The sequence below is a fragment of the Solea senegalensis genome, linkage group LG9 (genome assembly GCF_019176455.1).
Source record: "Solea senegalensis isolate Sse05_10M linkage group LG9, IFAPA_SoseM_1, whole genome shotgun sequence".
NCBI lineage: Eukaryota > Metazoa > Chordata > Actinopteri > Pleuronectiformes > Soleidae > Solea > Solea senegalensis.
The window spans coordinates 18376882-18392754 of record NC_058029.1 but is presented as its reverse complement, the minus strand read 5'-3'; the positions used below and the strand labels follow the sequence as shown (position 1 = coordinate 18392754).

Sequence of the window (15873 nt, the reverse complement as noted above, 5' to 3'; positions counted from 1 at the left end):
TGCTGTCACAAGTCTTCTACATGGCTGCATGACTGTGATCGGCATGGACGAGAGAGTGCGGCCCCCAGGTGTGCAAGTGTGTGCACGGCACACGCAGACAGAAGCCACTGAAGTGAAAAAAGAAACTGGACTGGACCTTTGGACATCCGTGTGACAGACGCTCAGTGACAGAGCGAGTCGTCTTTCTATTTGAAGGTTGTGGGTTTGATTCCGGCTCTGATAGACTACATGCCGACGTGTCCTCGGACAAGCCACTTGACCACATGTTGCTCTTGACGGTTTTGCCGGCAGCTTTTAACTGGGCATGAAAGACGTGTGACAGAAAATGCACTGTACATAGATGTTGCTGTATGAATGTGTGAATGTGTGAATGGAAGAAACTTTAGTGTAAAGCAGCCTTGAGTGGTCATCAAAACTAGACATGTGCTATATAAATACAGACGATTTACCATTCATGATGTCACTTAACATGAAGAACATTTGACCAGTATTGGTGGATATGTCTTGTGCTTGAAGGCTCCAAAAGTTTACCATTTGGGAAATCATTCCAAAGGAGAATTCCCCATTCTCTCTCGCACACACACACATACTGTCATCTTTCTATAGTCAATATAGACAAACAACCATTCACTCTCACATTTGCACCTCCACTACACCCAGTGTGGCCCCTGATCCCAAAACTCACTCATCTTCTACTGCTTTATCCTCCACATGAGGGTTGTGGGGGGGTGCAGGTGCCAATCTCAGCTTGACCTGGGGGCGAGAGGCGTTGCCAGTCCATCACAGGGCCACATACAGATGGATGGGTGTGTGTATAAGCTGTAACTTATTTGATGATGTGAACTGGTCAAAATGTCTCTGGAACAATGGTATTCAACCATTTAGCACCACCGTTCCGTCCTCACAATCACAGAAACACACACACACACACACACAGAGGTAAAAAAAAATATCAGTGTTTAGTCAGAGATCTTTTATTACTGGTCTCACCTGTCTCCTCCGTTATAAACACTTCCTATCCCCCTGTCTCACATCAATATGCCACTTAAAACAAGTAGCTTGTAAACATTTGAAAAAAGGATCAAACCGATAGAGAACTGGACCGAACAAATTCTTTTTCTTTTTTTAAACATTTTACAAGGTAAGCTGAGGGGAAAACATCAGAAGATACAAATGAAGAATTGTGCCAATTACAAATTCAAAGGTTGGTGGGGCAAGTTTAACAGGCATTGTGGGCATTTGCCATTAAAGGCTTTTTGAAGTGAATGCAAGAAACCAATTCTATTGGGCTTAAATATAAATTCAAATAAATAAATAGTGTGTGGTACTGCCTAATTACACAAAGTATCACAAATGCTTTGATATGTACTGTAGAAGATTAGATTTAACTCTGTTTGTGGTATAAAATACGAAGTGCATAACTGTATCGTCCCTTTGGGAAAATATACATTTCTTGGTACGCAAATGTCAACAAACATGTCATCAAAGAGAATATCCGAGTCATAGAAAAGTGACAGAATCCAATACAACAGGAACCCCCGACTTTTTAAGTGCAAACGTCTCATCACAACATCTGCAAGTACAATATCAACACTATATCAAAACACATATAAAAACATAGATTTAGATCTCTCCCCATAAGGCTTTGATTTCCTTAAAAATAAAATAAAATAAAACAACAAAAAAACAATTGTCAGCCGTGTCCAAACTCCACAGGAGGAGAACAACAAAAAGGGAACACATGCACAAAGAGAACAGAACAGGAACCCAAAAGAGCAGACGCCTATCTATCTGGCCATTATAAAAATAGAAATTAATCTTAAAATTCTATTGGTATTACATGAAAATAATTGATTACACAAAAACGATTAACAGGTTTCGTATTATATATCTAGATTTTTTTTTTTCTGAGTAGATCGGTTGTCACATACATTTATAAGCAGGTTGGAAAGAGACATGGCTACTACCTCTTAAAACGTGGCCAGATTCTTTTTTTTTTTTTCCCCATGTTGTGCATAATAACCCATGCTGCCGTCGATGTAAAGCAACATGCAACACACACTGCGGCTCCCACACACACACTGTGGCAGAGTAAACGAGCCGCTGTGTAGTCGCACACTAAACGTCCCCGTGAAGTTTTACTCCTCTGGTTTGGTCTATGTAAAGAATATGGCATGAGAACAGACAGCGTCGCTGTCGTATACTGTTGCGTGTGTAGCTTGGTTTCCAATGAGAGAACTCCAACCACTTCTGGGAGAGAAACTTGGGCTTGGCTGTGGTAAGGCACCATATGCATCATGAATTGAAGTTCGGAGTGGGGATTATGTCTGTAGCTTAAGTTAAAGTGAGCACAAGTTCCCCACCCGCTTACAAGAATCGTTAAGTCATCCATCGCTGAGTGAGAAAGTGACACTTCGGTAAACACAGACACACTTGCATGTTTTAAGTAATGTGTAATCAAGAGCGATGCACAATATTTGTGTTTAATAGCATTCAAAGGTGTGTCTCTGACTTATGGCTTAAAAGTGGCACACAAAACGGGTGCAAAACTTCCATGGCTGAGAATCTAGAGGAGCACGTTTTAGGGGAAAGTAGTTCGCTTCAGGGTCACTGTTTCAGTGAGCCGACGCGAGTCAAGCTGTTAGGATGTGGAGCTTCTCTCTGGGTTTAAGTCATTGCACTCACACCGCAAGCAACAAATCATTCAAGCCATTAGAAAGCTAAGCAAAGCTGTGGACAGGACGATGGACTCTCACCAGTCTTAAGCGATTCTGCTTCAAGAGGAACAACTCTATGTGGTTTCAGTTCCAATTGGACTCCACAAAATCAAACAGACGGGTTTGGCAAATACATTTAACTTTTTAGATGACCAGGGTTGACACCTCTCTTGTGTCGGTACCAAAATAAAGCTGAAGCCAGCGTTCACGTACCTTTGCTTAACATACAGACTGGGAACAAAACAGCTGCTCTAAAGCTCTAAATCTCACCTATATAAAATATATTTCAAGAAAGAATCATTAGCTGCCAGGCAACATCCATCTCACCTTCCCAAATAAAAGCTTTAATAAATGTGTCGCCTTCAAACAATGCTAGACCAGTTTCCTTATTTTTTAGTATTGTATGAACAATGGTGAACTATGGTGACCTTCAGGTACCATAAAAATCCCTAGAGCCAGTATTTGATTTGCCTATATTGGGCTACTTTATAAATATGGCTGAACAACATGGTGAACACACACTTCCCATACCATACAGGTCTAGGTCTAACAAAAATACAACCTTTATAAACTTTCAGGTGATATTCAGTTATTGCAAACAATAATGAAAATCATTGTTTCTGACTTTCTACACACTGTACTCTGAAGGTAAGGTACATAAGGTACACATATTTCCTGTACAAACACAAGAGTGGTATCAATCTTGTCATTTAAGTCTCTAGAAAACAAAAAAAAAGGTGTATTTGCCAAAATGCCAACCGACTCGATATCTTGAAAATGTACCTTTTATACTGCAATGTTTCCTTAAAAAAATAAATACTCTAATAAAATGGCTGGATTTTGGCTGCCTTTAACAATTGAAAAGGCAGCCTCAGAGCAGTAAGACATACATGATACGCAGGTTGCAACTGGCAGAGTCGATGCTCAGAGAGGACTATGGCTTCACTTTCTTTCATTACCATCTTGAAAGCTTACTGGCTGGAGAAAGACCAGACCAAGGCTGGCTTTCAGGGCCATTCTACTGTACACACACACACATATATATATATATATATATATATATATACATATACATATACATATATATATATATACATATACATATACATATACACATATACATATACATATATATATATATACATATATATATATATATATATATACACACACACTAGAAGAGCAACATAGAAGCAGGATTTAAGGTTCAGCGAGGAATATGGCCATACATCATAAGACAGTCAGGGTAAAAGTCTTGCTGGATATGGCTAGAGTTAGCCAAAAAAGCAGCTGAAGGCAAGGTTTGACAAAGAAGATAAAAGAGTTAAACATGCAAGTACTTAGGTTAAAGAGTATAGATTATAAAGTATAAGGACTAAGCAAAAAGCGGGGCCGGGAGGACATTGGTAAAGGAACCGATATGAACGTGTCTTTTTTGGCAGTAACACCTTTACACAAGGAGGGAATTTCTAAATGGAAACATTCAAATCACACTGCTCTGTTTGTCCAAGTATGAAGCAGATTGTAACTGCAGAGGGTCCAATCCACATGCACACGTTGTTGCCATGGAAATTCCTCCCTCCGTTGAGCTGGTATGACTGAGGATCCCAAAAAGTGAGACAAAAATAATTCATAAGTGCTAACTGAGCAGTGGCATCAGTGTGTATGAGTGCTGTATGGCATCCTCAGGGTGTACATGATAAAAATGCTGTAAAACAATTGAATGTAATATCCTCTTCCATTAAACCTGGACTGCCAACGTCTCACCAGGTCATTCAGGTCCTTCACACACACTGACTGTAGTGAGAGTTCTGTGGCAGCAAACTCTAAAGCACCAGAGTGATGGGGAATGGCAATGACAATGGCAATAAGCTTCCACTATTCTGTAAGGGATGTGGGAGCATGAGATGGTGCCTGTATATGTGTGTTGGGGGTAGGGTTCAGGCTGTGGGAGGTAAATTCTACGTCTTTTGAGGATCTGGTGAAATGGGTCCGGGTGTGTTGGTACCATCTGCACTGAGTACAGGGATCTGGAACTGCGGGGTGAGGACGGAGGGAAACTGGAACAGATGGGCACCCTGGCGCCTTGTGGCTGGGCTGAGAGGAGCGACTGGACTGAGTGTGCTCCAGAAGTGGATGTTGGATAGCAGGGGACTGGGAGTCAGCAACAGAGTGGGAGTCTGAAGAGAAAGACATACAAGACAGACGTATGTCAATTCTGGCATGAACAAAACAATAGCACAGCTGATTTAAGACTCTTTCACGCACAGATCAACCATCAGTTTTAATGTTGTGGCTCATCAGTGCGAATATACACTGTATATATGCACATATACTGTGTATATATGCACTGTATACGTGCACTATGTACAGTACATATACTGTATATGACTGGTAGCTTTTTAATTCTCCAAATATACTGTGTACACAGATTAGAATGTGACCTATGCTTCTCCTGTGCGGATGCGTTGATTATCTCAATCCTTTAAGTAAGTAGTACCTTTCAGTTTTGACTGCACTAGGTCTATAATCACCCATTGACATTTATTCTTCCAGTTTTGGCAGCATAATGAATAAATATCATTCAGTTTCACTGATTCATTGATAATTGTTTTAACTTTGTGAAAAGACTGGTGAAGTCAAATTAAAATATTTGCCAACCAGACCTATTTGGGAGAAACACCTGACTCACTGTGACAGAAGGTTGAATTGAATCAGATACACAGTAATATTTTCAATCAGTGGTCTACAAACAGCCAGGAATCACTGCTGCCCCCTGCTGGTCACAAACAATGCTGGTAGGTTCGCCGTCGTTTCATTTATTGACTGTATTTAACTAAATAGTTACCTTCTTTTATTTGATGCGCTTTCTATTTACCAATATATCCTCCTCTTAGTAGTAAGTAAGTCTAAGTTTCCACATTAGCTGGCCTCACTTCTTCACCATAATGATGCTAATGTTAGAATGCAAACACAGCAATTGTTATTGAAATAAATAACATATTTTAATTTCTTACTATTTAATTTGTTGACAATTCTTTGTAATTAATTCCATTTTGTGCCATTAGCAACAACAACATTTTCATGTTCTCCCCCAGGGAGATTATGTTTTCAGTTTCAGAATAACACAAACATTTTCTTGAAATTTGGAGGACGGAAGATGGGTTATGGGACGAAGCATCGCTGCCTCAACATAATTGGATAAACAGTCAGTGTTGGACTCAGTAAAAAATGCAATAATGTACATTAATGTATGATCTGGTGCAGGTCTAGATAATTATCTGAATTTTAGTGTGGGAATTTGGGCGGAAATATGTGCTCATCTTCTCAACGTTCCTCCGACTTTCTTATAGAAAGGTATTATTGTTATGTGGTCAGTTTCACAGATATAACCGTTCCACTGTAAAAGTTGCTGCCGGAGAGTGGATGTTTTGGGCTCTAATTTTTCACAGCATTTTTTAGTTACTTAAGTTAGTAAGATTTCTTTACTGTTGTAAATATCGTTTATTTTCATTAAAAGACAAAAACGTAATTTTACACCTCTGCCTATTTGGTCCCTAAAAAAAAAATAAACAAATCACATAATACACATAATTACTTGTTGCTATTGCTTTTAAGTGCTGCCATCCCACAAGCCATTGTTGTTGTGGGAAGCTTTATCTTACAAATTGATATCATGAAATGTTCTGGTTCATATTTATTATCAATTTTAAACAGTCAGGATCGCAATCATTTACAGGGTTTTATCACAGCAAAACTATTTTGGATAACTGTGACCTGAGGTAATTAGAATCAGAACAATGTTCTCACCTGTAGCATTGCTGGTGTGAGAGAGGCAGTGGGTAGTGAGGGGCTGCAGAGGTTTGAGGGGGAGAAGTCGGAGGCGGTAACCAACAGAGCTGGTGGGCTGATGTGCAGGATTTTTGGCAGCTTGCGTGCCTTTCCTGAGCTCTGAGTGCTGACTGTGGTGCAGCTGCTCACTGAAGATGAACTGGTTTCAGCGTCGACCAAGCTGATCTCATCTCCCGACAGACCGAGGCCACCATCCACCTGGTGCAGACAGGCAGAGAGTGAAATGGCAATTTCTAAACATTTTGTAAAGCATGTGCATTTGACAGTAGGCCATATATACAACATATGTTGCAGTATCAGAAAAAAACCTTAACAGTAGTTTTGATTTTATTCTACATAAGAATTATCCATTAGCAGGGTCACAGGGTTCAGTGGTTCTGAAACAACAGTACAACATAATTCAATCAAATGAGAAGCGTGTACACAAAAACAAGACCAAAAAATAACATCATATGTTTTTGTATGTGTACTAGCCTTCTCTTGTGCCTGAGTATCTGCTGGCTGTGATGAACCTGACTCGATGTCACTGTCAATCATCAGGTCCTGGGAGGAGTCAGGCACTAAGCTTGGGGATGGACTGGCCGAAGTCAGGTCTGATATGGTGAAAGTTGACTCTGATGGACGGGTTTGCTCGAATGCGTACAGGGTGGAGTGTGTGCTGATTTCTTCAACCCTTGGGGGAGGAGCTTGCAGAGAATCCAAGTGATTGGACACCAGGGTCGAATCGATGGCAACCTGAGGATGCGGTGCTGGTGCTGGCTTTGGAGGGGTGTTTCCAAACTTGATGACGGATGGTAAAGCAGTCGGTTGTTGCAGCTGGCTCTGGGCTGTGGTGATGAGCCCTCTCTTTTCAGCCATCTTCTCTGCTGGGTTCTCCATTTTGATGGATTTGAAGAGCTGGCGTCCATTTTGTAGGGAGTTGAGCGTGAAGGAGGTGTACATACCAGAGTGGATGTAGTCATTACGGTTTGACTGTTTGGAGCTTGAGCCCAGAACCCCTGTGCTTCCTCCTACCTTGGTTCTGTCACAAGATTCACCCTCCTGTAAGGTGCTGTCCCTTCTTGTTAGGACAGGAACACCCCCAGCACTGACATCCCCACCCTCTGTTCGTGCAACAACCTCGCCTTTCAGGATGTCAGGATAGGACACAAAGCGATAAACAAACTTCTGACCATTCACCTTCTTTATAATGTTCTGTAAGACACAAGGAAGCAAAAGCAATTGCAATTACAGAAATCAAAGATTTGTTAAGTCTATACTCTTGGTATATATACAAAATACAAAGTCTTGAACATCTTGGCAGAAACACAGTGAACACAAAAACTAGACATTCACCCATGTACTGTGTCTAACGAGGAGGCACCAGGAATAAAAAATAGAAAAGGGAGACCACAGAAAAGCCTCGCGGGTGGGACTGCTCTGTCCTTCCTGTCTGTACCAAACTGGCAGCCACTAATGCTACAGCCAAACATACCACAGCAGCCCTGCCCAGAACGCCCACAGGGGTAGGCAGTGCATCTGCCAACACCGCAAGGAGAGTGAGAGACAGACAGCACTCTCCCTCTCCACGCATGTTACTAAGCCATGGACTTTAACCAGTCTGGCTGTTTGTGGGAATGAAAATGTTTAGCCTAGGCAACAGTTGGTAAATGGTTGGACTTGTCACATTTCCTTAAACATTGACTTTAGTTTTTAATTTACCTCCAGGTAGCCAAATTAAGTCTGTCATGTCTATGCTTGCCCTTATATTTTGGTCATGTTTTAACACAAGGTCCGGTTTAGGTGAGTGCTTTACAATGTCAATACACACAACACTTTGTTTCACTGTTCCAGTTATATTAAAAGCTGTATATTATTCTAGTGACATAACAAGGCTTTTATTGTGAAACACTATGTTGTAGATTACGTTACAACATATATATATATATATATATATATATATATATATATATATATGTCTATATATATATATATGTATATATATATATATATATATATGTATATATACATAGATACACATATACATATGAAATATGACAGTATTACCTTTAATGACGATGACAAATCCAGGACAACAAAGTGTTTATGAGTTTAGCCACCCTTGTTTTTTTTCTTAGTCTGTATTTGAGAGTGCTGCCTTCAAGCGTTGGTGTTAACCACACCTCTGATTAATTACAAATCAAATACAAGGTAGCTCATTTCAACCACGTATAAACAGTATTTGTGAGTTTACCTTATCATAGTAGTATCTGAGGGCCCTGCTGAGTTTGTCATAGTTCATGTTGGGCTTATTCTTACGAGCACCCCACAGCCGGGCCACCTCCTCCGCCTGCAGCAGCTTGAACTCCCCTTCTTCATTGGTCCAGCAGATGAGCTGCTCATTACTGGAATCTAGTAGTAGCTGGAGGAGGAACTGCCAGAGTGTGACAGAGTTGTCCATGTCTCTCACTTAAAAAAAAAGGATAGAGAGGAGAGAAATGCTGTTGACAATGAGAGCTGTTAACATCACAACAAAGTGTGAAATATCACCCCTGTCCAGAGGGATATTTTACACTGCTGTAAGTCACCTCAGTTTATTCCAACAGTTACATTCAAGTGTGTAAAAATAAGAGACATCTAATGGTGAGACCGTAGACTACAGCAAGCAGAGGACTCGATCATGTAAATACCTTTTCACAAATAACTCTTCTTTACTACTCTCAAACTCTCTCCGCCATGCACTCATTCTTCTTTTTTTATTTATTTTTTAATTCGTAATGCTGTTCCATCAAATTCAGCTAAAAGACTAAGCATAACTCTAAAGTAAACTTCTCTCTGTTCTAAATGAACAGAAGTATATACTGTTAAAATTCTATCAAAATCAGCTGGAGAAGGCACCAATAACCTTTTTAAAATCAAACTTTAGTCCTCTAAAGTTCTGTGCATTTTTTCTTGCACCGAGTTGCACGAGTTAATAATCCACTGTCAGTAAGATCATGTGTGACATTTTGCTGTATTGATTATAAAAGTGTTGAATTTTAACCTGTGGGGCAAATGAGCAGAACTTTGGACATCATAATTTCCACTAAGTCTGATGGATAATACATTATGAGGAGAAATCTGGTATAATTGCTATAACTTGTAATTTAACAGCCAATGAATAGGAGGCTGTTTTACAAGACCAGGTGCACCTCCTCCAACAAACTCTGTTTCCTCATGTGGTTCCCACATTTCACAGTAAAAACCATCACAGATCCTGATGAATAAACCCAAGAGTGTTTTTATTAACGGCTGGATGAATTCAAACATCTTTCAGGCATTTTCCTTCAGGGGAAATTCTGATGCCCAGTATGTATGGACTATGGAGAGAGAGTGCAAAAAAAAAGATTCACTGAAGAATAGTGACTGTCCACAAAAGAAAAAATTAGTATTACAAACTGTGGACCCTGTTCATGTGTGGTTCTTTATCACATCTATAACTTAAATGAGAGAAAATTAGACCAAAGCATAAACACACATCATGTCAGGGTTTGGAGAGGTCCACTGAACACTATGGCCATTTAAAATTAACAGCATGTAGCAAAGAGGATGCTAATTGCGAAACCTAGGGCTGAGAAAAGTAATTCACAAAAACATTTTAAGGTGTCATAAACATCATTACAATTACAACTTAGCAAACCAACTGATAACTATTTATCATTTAACTAATTTGAGTATCTTCTAGTTGTATAAAAAGTCTTCTGTGAACTGAGACTATTTGGGCTAAAGATGCAAAGTATTTTGGACAAAATTGTGTTAATTGGTGAGAGTAATTTATGGCTGCAACAGTTACTTATTAATAAATTCTGAATTCATTACATATTAATCATCAAAAAATTTGATCATTTATTTATTATTTGTGAACAAAGAAAGACATTTGATGATGTCAACATTCAGAATTTGGGGGTGAAAAATTATTTATTATGGTTTTGTAATATTTTATAGACCAAACAACTAATTGATTAATTGAGAATGATCCCTGGTTGCAGCGCTATATGACATTTCCCATCACTAACTTAAGCTAGGCCATAAATCCATACCATTCATAATCACAACATAATTTTATTTAACAATTCCTCCATACACATTGATATAACATTTATGCATTGCTAACACTTTGAGCGTTTCTCTCTTGAACAAGTTTAAGACCACAACTAAACGGGCTTCTAAAACTTTCACTCAGGAGCAAGTGTACTGTCTGTTTTTGTATAACAGACAGCATACTCCACAAACCAAATTATGTTTGAATATTTTTCTGACATGCTTTCATTATGCCTCACTAGCAGTTAGTTGCTAGTTAAATGTGGGTTGTTGACAGGATGATGAATGTTTTTTCCAGTGAACGCCACATCTGAAACTCTTTTTGATGTTTTAAGGGTCTTTGCAGGTTTTTCAGCACAATAGCCTATGCAAAGATTAAAGGCAATGAAAACTAGTGGTATACACACACACACATACACATACAGGTGTTTTCAGTTTGGAGTAGACCTTCTCTCAGCTCTGTGTGGGCACGTACAGAGCTGTGCTTAATTTGACATCTGCTTTGCCAATTTGTTGGACCTGTTGGACTGCAAAACCCTAGGACTATTATACCAATAATATTTCAAGAAGTCAGATCAGATAAAAAACATTTTAAATATCTGTTATATCTACTGACTAATGGACTCCCACTAACGTCTGTACAAGGAACAAACCAATCACCACTCCTGCAAGTCAGTCTTAAGTTTTACATAATTTCCTCAAGGGTCACTACTAAAGGTTCACATAACTAGATAATGTCCAGGAAAAAGGGTCCGAAAGATTTGTTGCAGATGATAGATATGTGTTCATTCTATGGGTGAGGGCAGGAGTACATTTTATGTACACAAAAGTAAAACACTGAACAACTCAGTGGCTTTAGTAGAGCCACTGTCTTCAGAACAGCATCAGTGCCCTTTGCCCTGTTGTCTTTGTCTGCAATCTGACAGCCAGCAGTTTGACAGAGGAATTGCTAGATCTGGTGGTTGGGGAAGATACCCTGATTTGATAAGCAGAAAAAAATATTTCAGTGTTGTTACAATTTCTAAATTATCAGAGTTATATCAAAGTTATGTTGTGATGTTTCATCGTTTAGGGAACTGGCCTGATTTTTTTTTTTCTAGAAATTAGATGCAGGCACCAATGCTCACCTCACTCAACAGTCTGACTTCTAAGACTGAGGCACAACATAGCAAGCTCTGATTTGTCACACCAATATCAGTCAGTCAGTCATCATCTAACTGCTTTATCCTCCACCAGAGGGTCACGGGGGGTGCTTTGCCAATCTCAGCTACCTCGGGCGATAGGCGGGGTACACCCTGGACAGTTCTCCAGTCCATCGCAGGGCCACACACAACTAGAGACAAACAACCATTCACTCTCACACTCAGTCCTATGGTCAATTTAGAGTGTCCAATTTACCTAATCCCCACATTGCATGTTTTTGGACTGTGGGTGGAAGCCAGAGAACCCGGAGAGAACCCACGCACACACGGGGAGAACATGCAAACTCCATGCAGAAAATTTCAAAAAGAAACAATTTTTTACGGTGGCAACCACCACTCAAAACTTATTAGTAATTTCTATCCTAGTTTTCTTTAATATTTGAGAAGTCTTCAACAATTTACATACACAAGAATACATACAAGAAGTAATCAATGTGTTATACTTGATGACACTTTATGCTACACTTAGATTTTGGCCACAGAGATGACAACTTCTTGTGGTCGTAAATAGCACAGTAGAGATGCCTTTAAAAACGTATTTTTAAGTTAACGTCCCACGAAAGCACCTCATACATAATGCAACTCATTTAAGCAGTGTTTTCCCACTGTGAGATATATAATCAAGTTGTTACGTTTGCATAATTCTTGCATAAAGGCACACTTAGGTCAGACCAGTTAAGCTGTAGGCCACCACAATTGTCTGATTGTCAAAATCCTAGTGCAACAGTCCAGGGTTGCTGGTTGTTAAACATTGTGCTTTAAATAGTCTTCATCATACTGCATCATGAAGAATACTTGTGATCAAAGACATCAAACAACACCCATGGCCACCTATCAAGGGCTGCCTCCCACATGGCAGATGTCTTGGCAGGGCTCAAATGTCTTGATCATTTGCTTATGATGCCATTTCTGTGCCTGTTCTTGTCTTCAGAATTACTGAAGCTAACAATCAACTGCAGTGATCGCACTCACTCTCTTTGTGACAAACAGCAATTCAACATGCTGAATTAGAAATAAAACCATCGACGACAAGGCTCCTGTTGATACCAACAGGGGCCAGCTGTGCCATACATACAACAAGGACTATGGATGTTCATCAGGGTGGTGTGTCACAGGCCCCAGTTTTTATCATTTCACATACTAAAGTTGTTCACAACAAGATGGCACATGTTTTATAACTCAGGCCATATTTGTTGCTGTGTTTACATGTCGAGTTTTTGTTATAGACCATGACTTCTTGTGTTCACCCCATTCGAAGCTGCCAATGTGTTTAAGCTTCTCATTAGGAAGAGTAAATCTGCCCTGACTCATCCAGACCTGCTGGGTTGGAGACACACCCCCCACACACACAATCTGTCCGAATCATGCTAAAACCGGCGATAGTGGTGGGGAGGAAAAATAGGGCAGTATAATCTGCAGCCAGGGGAGGGTAAAGATTACCAGTGGACGTTATGTAACGCCCGACACTAGCAGCAAATGTCACTTGGGAAGCAATGAAATAACGTCAGTTAGGTCATATTAGTCATAAAAAACAGGGTTCCTTCATGTGCCCCGAACACTAGGACTGAAGGATCAAGTCTGTGGATGCACCCACGCAGAGCAAACATAAAAGACCACTTGTTGATATGGATGATGTTAGTTTCGTTAACCTCAACATTAGCAAACGCAAAACAAGCCACAGTGAGGAGCTCACATGCCACTGTCGTTTGTGTAAACACTCGCTGGGACGGGACAAATTGATGCACAAATAATTGTCAGCTAACTGTAAGTTAGCGCATAGCTAGCTTCACTTTAGCTTGCGTGCTAACATTACCTCGCTCGCAGAGCCCGCTGAATTTCCAAGTCGTCGAGCCGCGTCCGAGTGTCCCCAAAACATTGCGGGGAAACCTCTTACGCCGTCATAGCACAGGAAACACGTCTCAGGCTGAGTGTCAAGCAAATACATGGACGTTAAATACATTTAAGTGCGTTTGGTGGTTTGGACAGACGACGTAACCTCAGAACAGGAAATAATGCTGCATTCAATGTTCATCGTACACGTCAATACGCAGGGCAGTGTCAGTGTGTGTGCGTTTGTAGCTATTGTTGTGCATGATTATTATAATAATAATAATAATTCTTATTGTTATTATGATTAAAAACCGCAGCGAGATAATATATAATTAAATTGTTTTTAAATCGTGTATGACAAAAGGTAGCGTATATATAAGCAATAAGCTCAAACCTTATATATACTCTTTATATATTCTCAAAGTGTGAACGTATTGATGCAAAAAGCATGCTCTTTGACATTAAAACGACACCTGATCATTTTTTGTGAAAGAAAATTGCGTTGTTGTTTTTTGTGGTGAGTTGTGTATGTTATTCAAAATTCAAATTCTCATGATAGCACTCAAACGCATCATTAAACTCACGCTGAGGTCACTTCCTTTCTTGATTCGTTGGTGGTTGTTGTTGTTGTTACTACAGTACACAAATGTCAAATGTGTTCCACAAATAAACAAAAATGTGCAATGATGTCTGTCTTTTATAAGACTGTGTCTAAATGTCTCTAGTGTATGTGTTTAAGAACACGTTGCTATAACCTGCAGTACAACAAGGATATAACACACATCCTGGACACTTTTCATTTATTATTATTATTATTATTATTATTATTATTATTATTATTATTATTATTATTAATATTCAACTTTTATCTAAGGCAACTGTGTGTTTGAGAGACTACACAACACACACTGTGTGTATCTAAAGAATTAATCCAAAACAAATTTTGGGCCAGAACATTTATATTTTTCCCCCCATTTTCTGTCTCAAATTGAATTTTAAATTTCTAATGTCTTTTGTGTAGCAATCCTTAATTTACCATCTCAGAAGTCCACAAATCACCATGTTGGAATTGACACTATAAATGCCACTGTAGTGATATATTTATTTGAGTGTGATTCATAAGATAATATCTTCCATACATTTGACTCCATATGTATGTTTTCAGGTTAACCACCAAGTGGCAGCATATCATAGCAATGTCACACCATCAACCAACTCAAGCAAACATGACTAATTTATAAGTGTACACATTCATTTGTTGTTGACATGACCGTTGAGTTATCATATAGCTGAATTTAACCATGTTTTGGCAACAGAGATTCAATTTCAAAACAAATGAATGGATTTGTTCAGGATATATTGATTTTCAAATATGCTGCATTATATCAATATGTCTTTTCTGTTTCCAACTAGGCTACCAAAGAGTGATCATATGGAAAGAATTACTTCATTTGAGAAAGGATGACCACATCTTAAGTAATCTCAGAATACATTTCTTAATCATCAGAGTAATTGCTTTAAGCTATCATTAAAATAGATTTTTTTGTATTAGTATTTCAGAAGGAAAATGTTCTTGTCACAGTTACACATTAGCATTAATAATACAGCTTTTTCAAAGGCAACATTGTTGATTCTTAAAAACAGCTCAGTGTTCTATACTGCAGTAACCTCTGGTCACAACTGTTGGTCAGCTGCTCTTATCACATTACAGCTCGTGGCCATATTTCATTTCTAAGAGGAAACCCCCTACTTCCCTTTCTCCCTCCGTCTTAGGGGCATGGCCTATTTTCCCCGCAGACGTCTGCCCCACCTTCAGTTTATGAATCAAAACAACAAGACAGGAAAAGAGTAGCTTTTTCAAACTGCATCATCCCAGATTAGCAAGAGTATGAACGAGCAGAGAAACAGACGCAATCCAGATTTCTGCTTTGAAGCTGGTCCTGGCTTCCTCTGGACGCTCCTCCCTCCTTGCAGCCCAACACAACTGGAAAGAATCAGTCAAAAATTCCAATCTGATATGCGTGGAGATACAGCTGCCGATTCCTCTCTGCTTTCTTTAAGATTTGAACGGGAGGGAGATATTACATTCACGCCATAATGCAACAGTCAGATCAGTGTTGGAAAGCTCACAGTCTGCTTTTTTATAGAAAGCCCCCACTGGAGGGGCTTTGTTGTGGTTATCCGCCCTCCCACTCTCTCCTGTAATTGCTGCT

The 15873-nt window shown here is 39.5% G+C and overlaps 1 protein-coding gene across 1 annotated transcript; it reads right to left on the bottom strand.

Annotated features, from left to right (window-relative positions):
* Positions 1-3848: 3848 nt before the first annotated feature.
* elk4 (ETS transcription factor ELK4) lies at positions 3849-13917 on the bottom strand. Its single transcript, XM_044035050.1, has 5 exons — positions 13644-13917; positions 8803-9017; positions 7044-7763; positions 6528-6767; positions 3849-4897 (listed from the first exon to the last, which is right to left on the bottom strand). The coding sequence occupies exons 2-5, from the start codon at positions 9007-9009 to the stop codon at positions 4679-4681; spliced, it is 1386 nt and encodes a 461-aa protein (XP_043890985.1). The 5' UTR covers positions 9010-9017; positions 13644-13917; the 3' UTR covers positions 3849-4678.
* Positions 13918-15873: the final 1956 nt, after the last annotated feature.

What these genes read in the sequence shown, in the direction of transcription:
- elk4 (XM_044035050.1), bottom strand. Translation starts at nt 9,009, where the DNA reads ATGGACAACTCTGTCACACTCTGGCAGTTCCTCCTCCAGCTACTACTA. An exon ending in TCAGATACTACTATGATAAG is followed by an intron (nt 7,764 to 8,802) that starts GTAAACTCACAA and finishes TGTGTCTTACAG; the next exon opens with AACATTATAAAGAAGGTGAA. An exon ending in ATACTCAGGCACAAGAGAAG is followed by an intron (nt 6,768 to 7,043) that starts GCTAGTACACAT and finishes TGTCTGCACCAG; the next exon opens with GTGGATGGTGGCCTCGGTCT.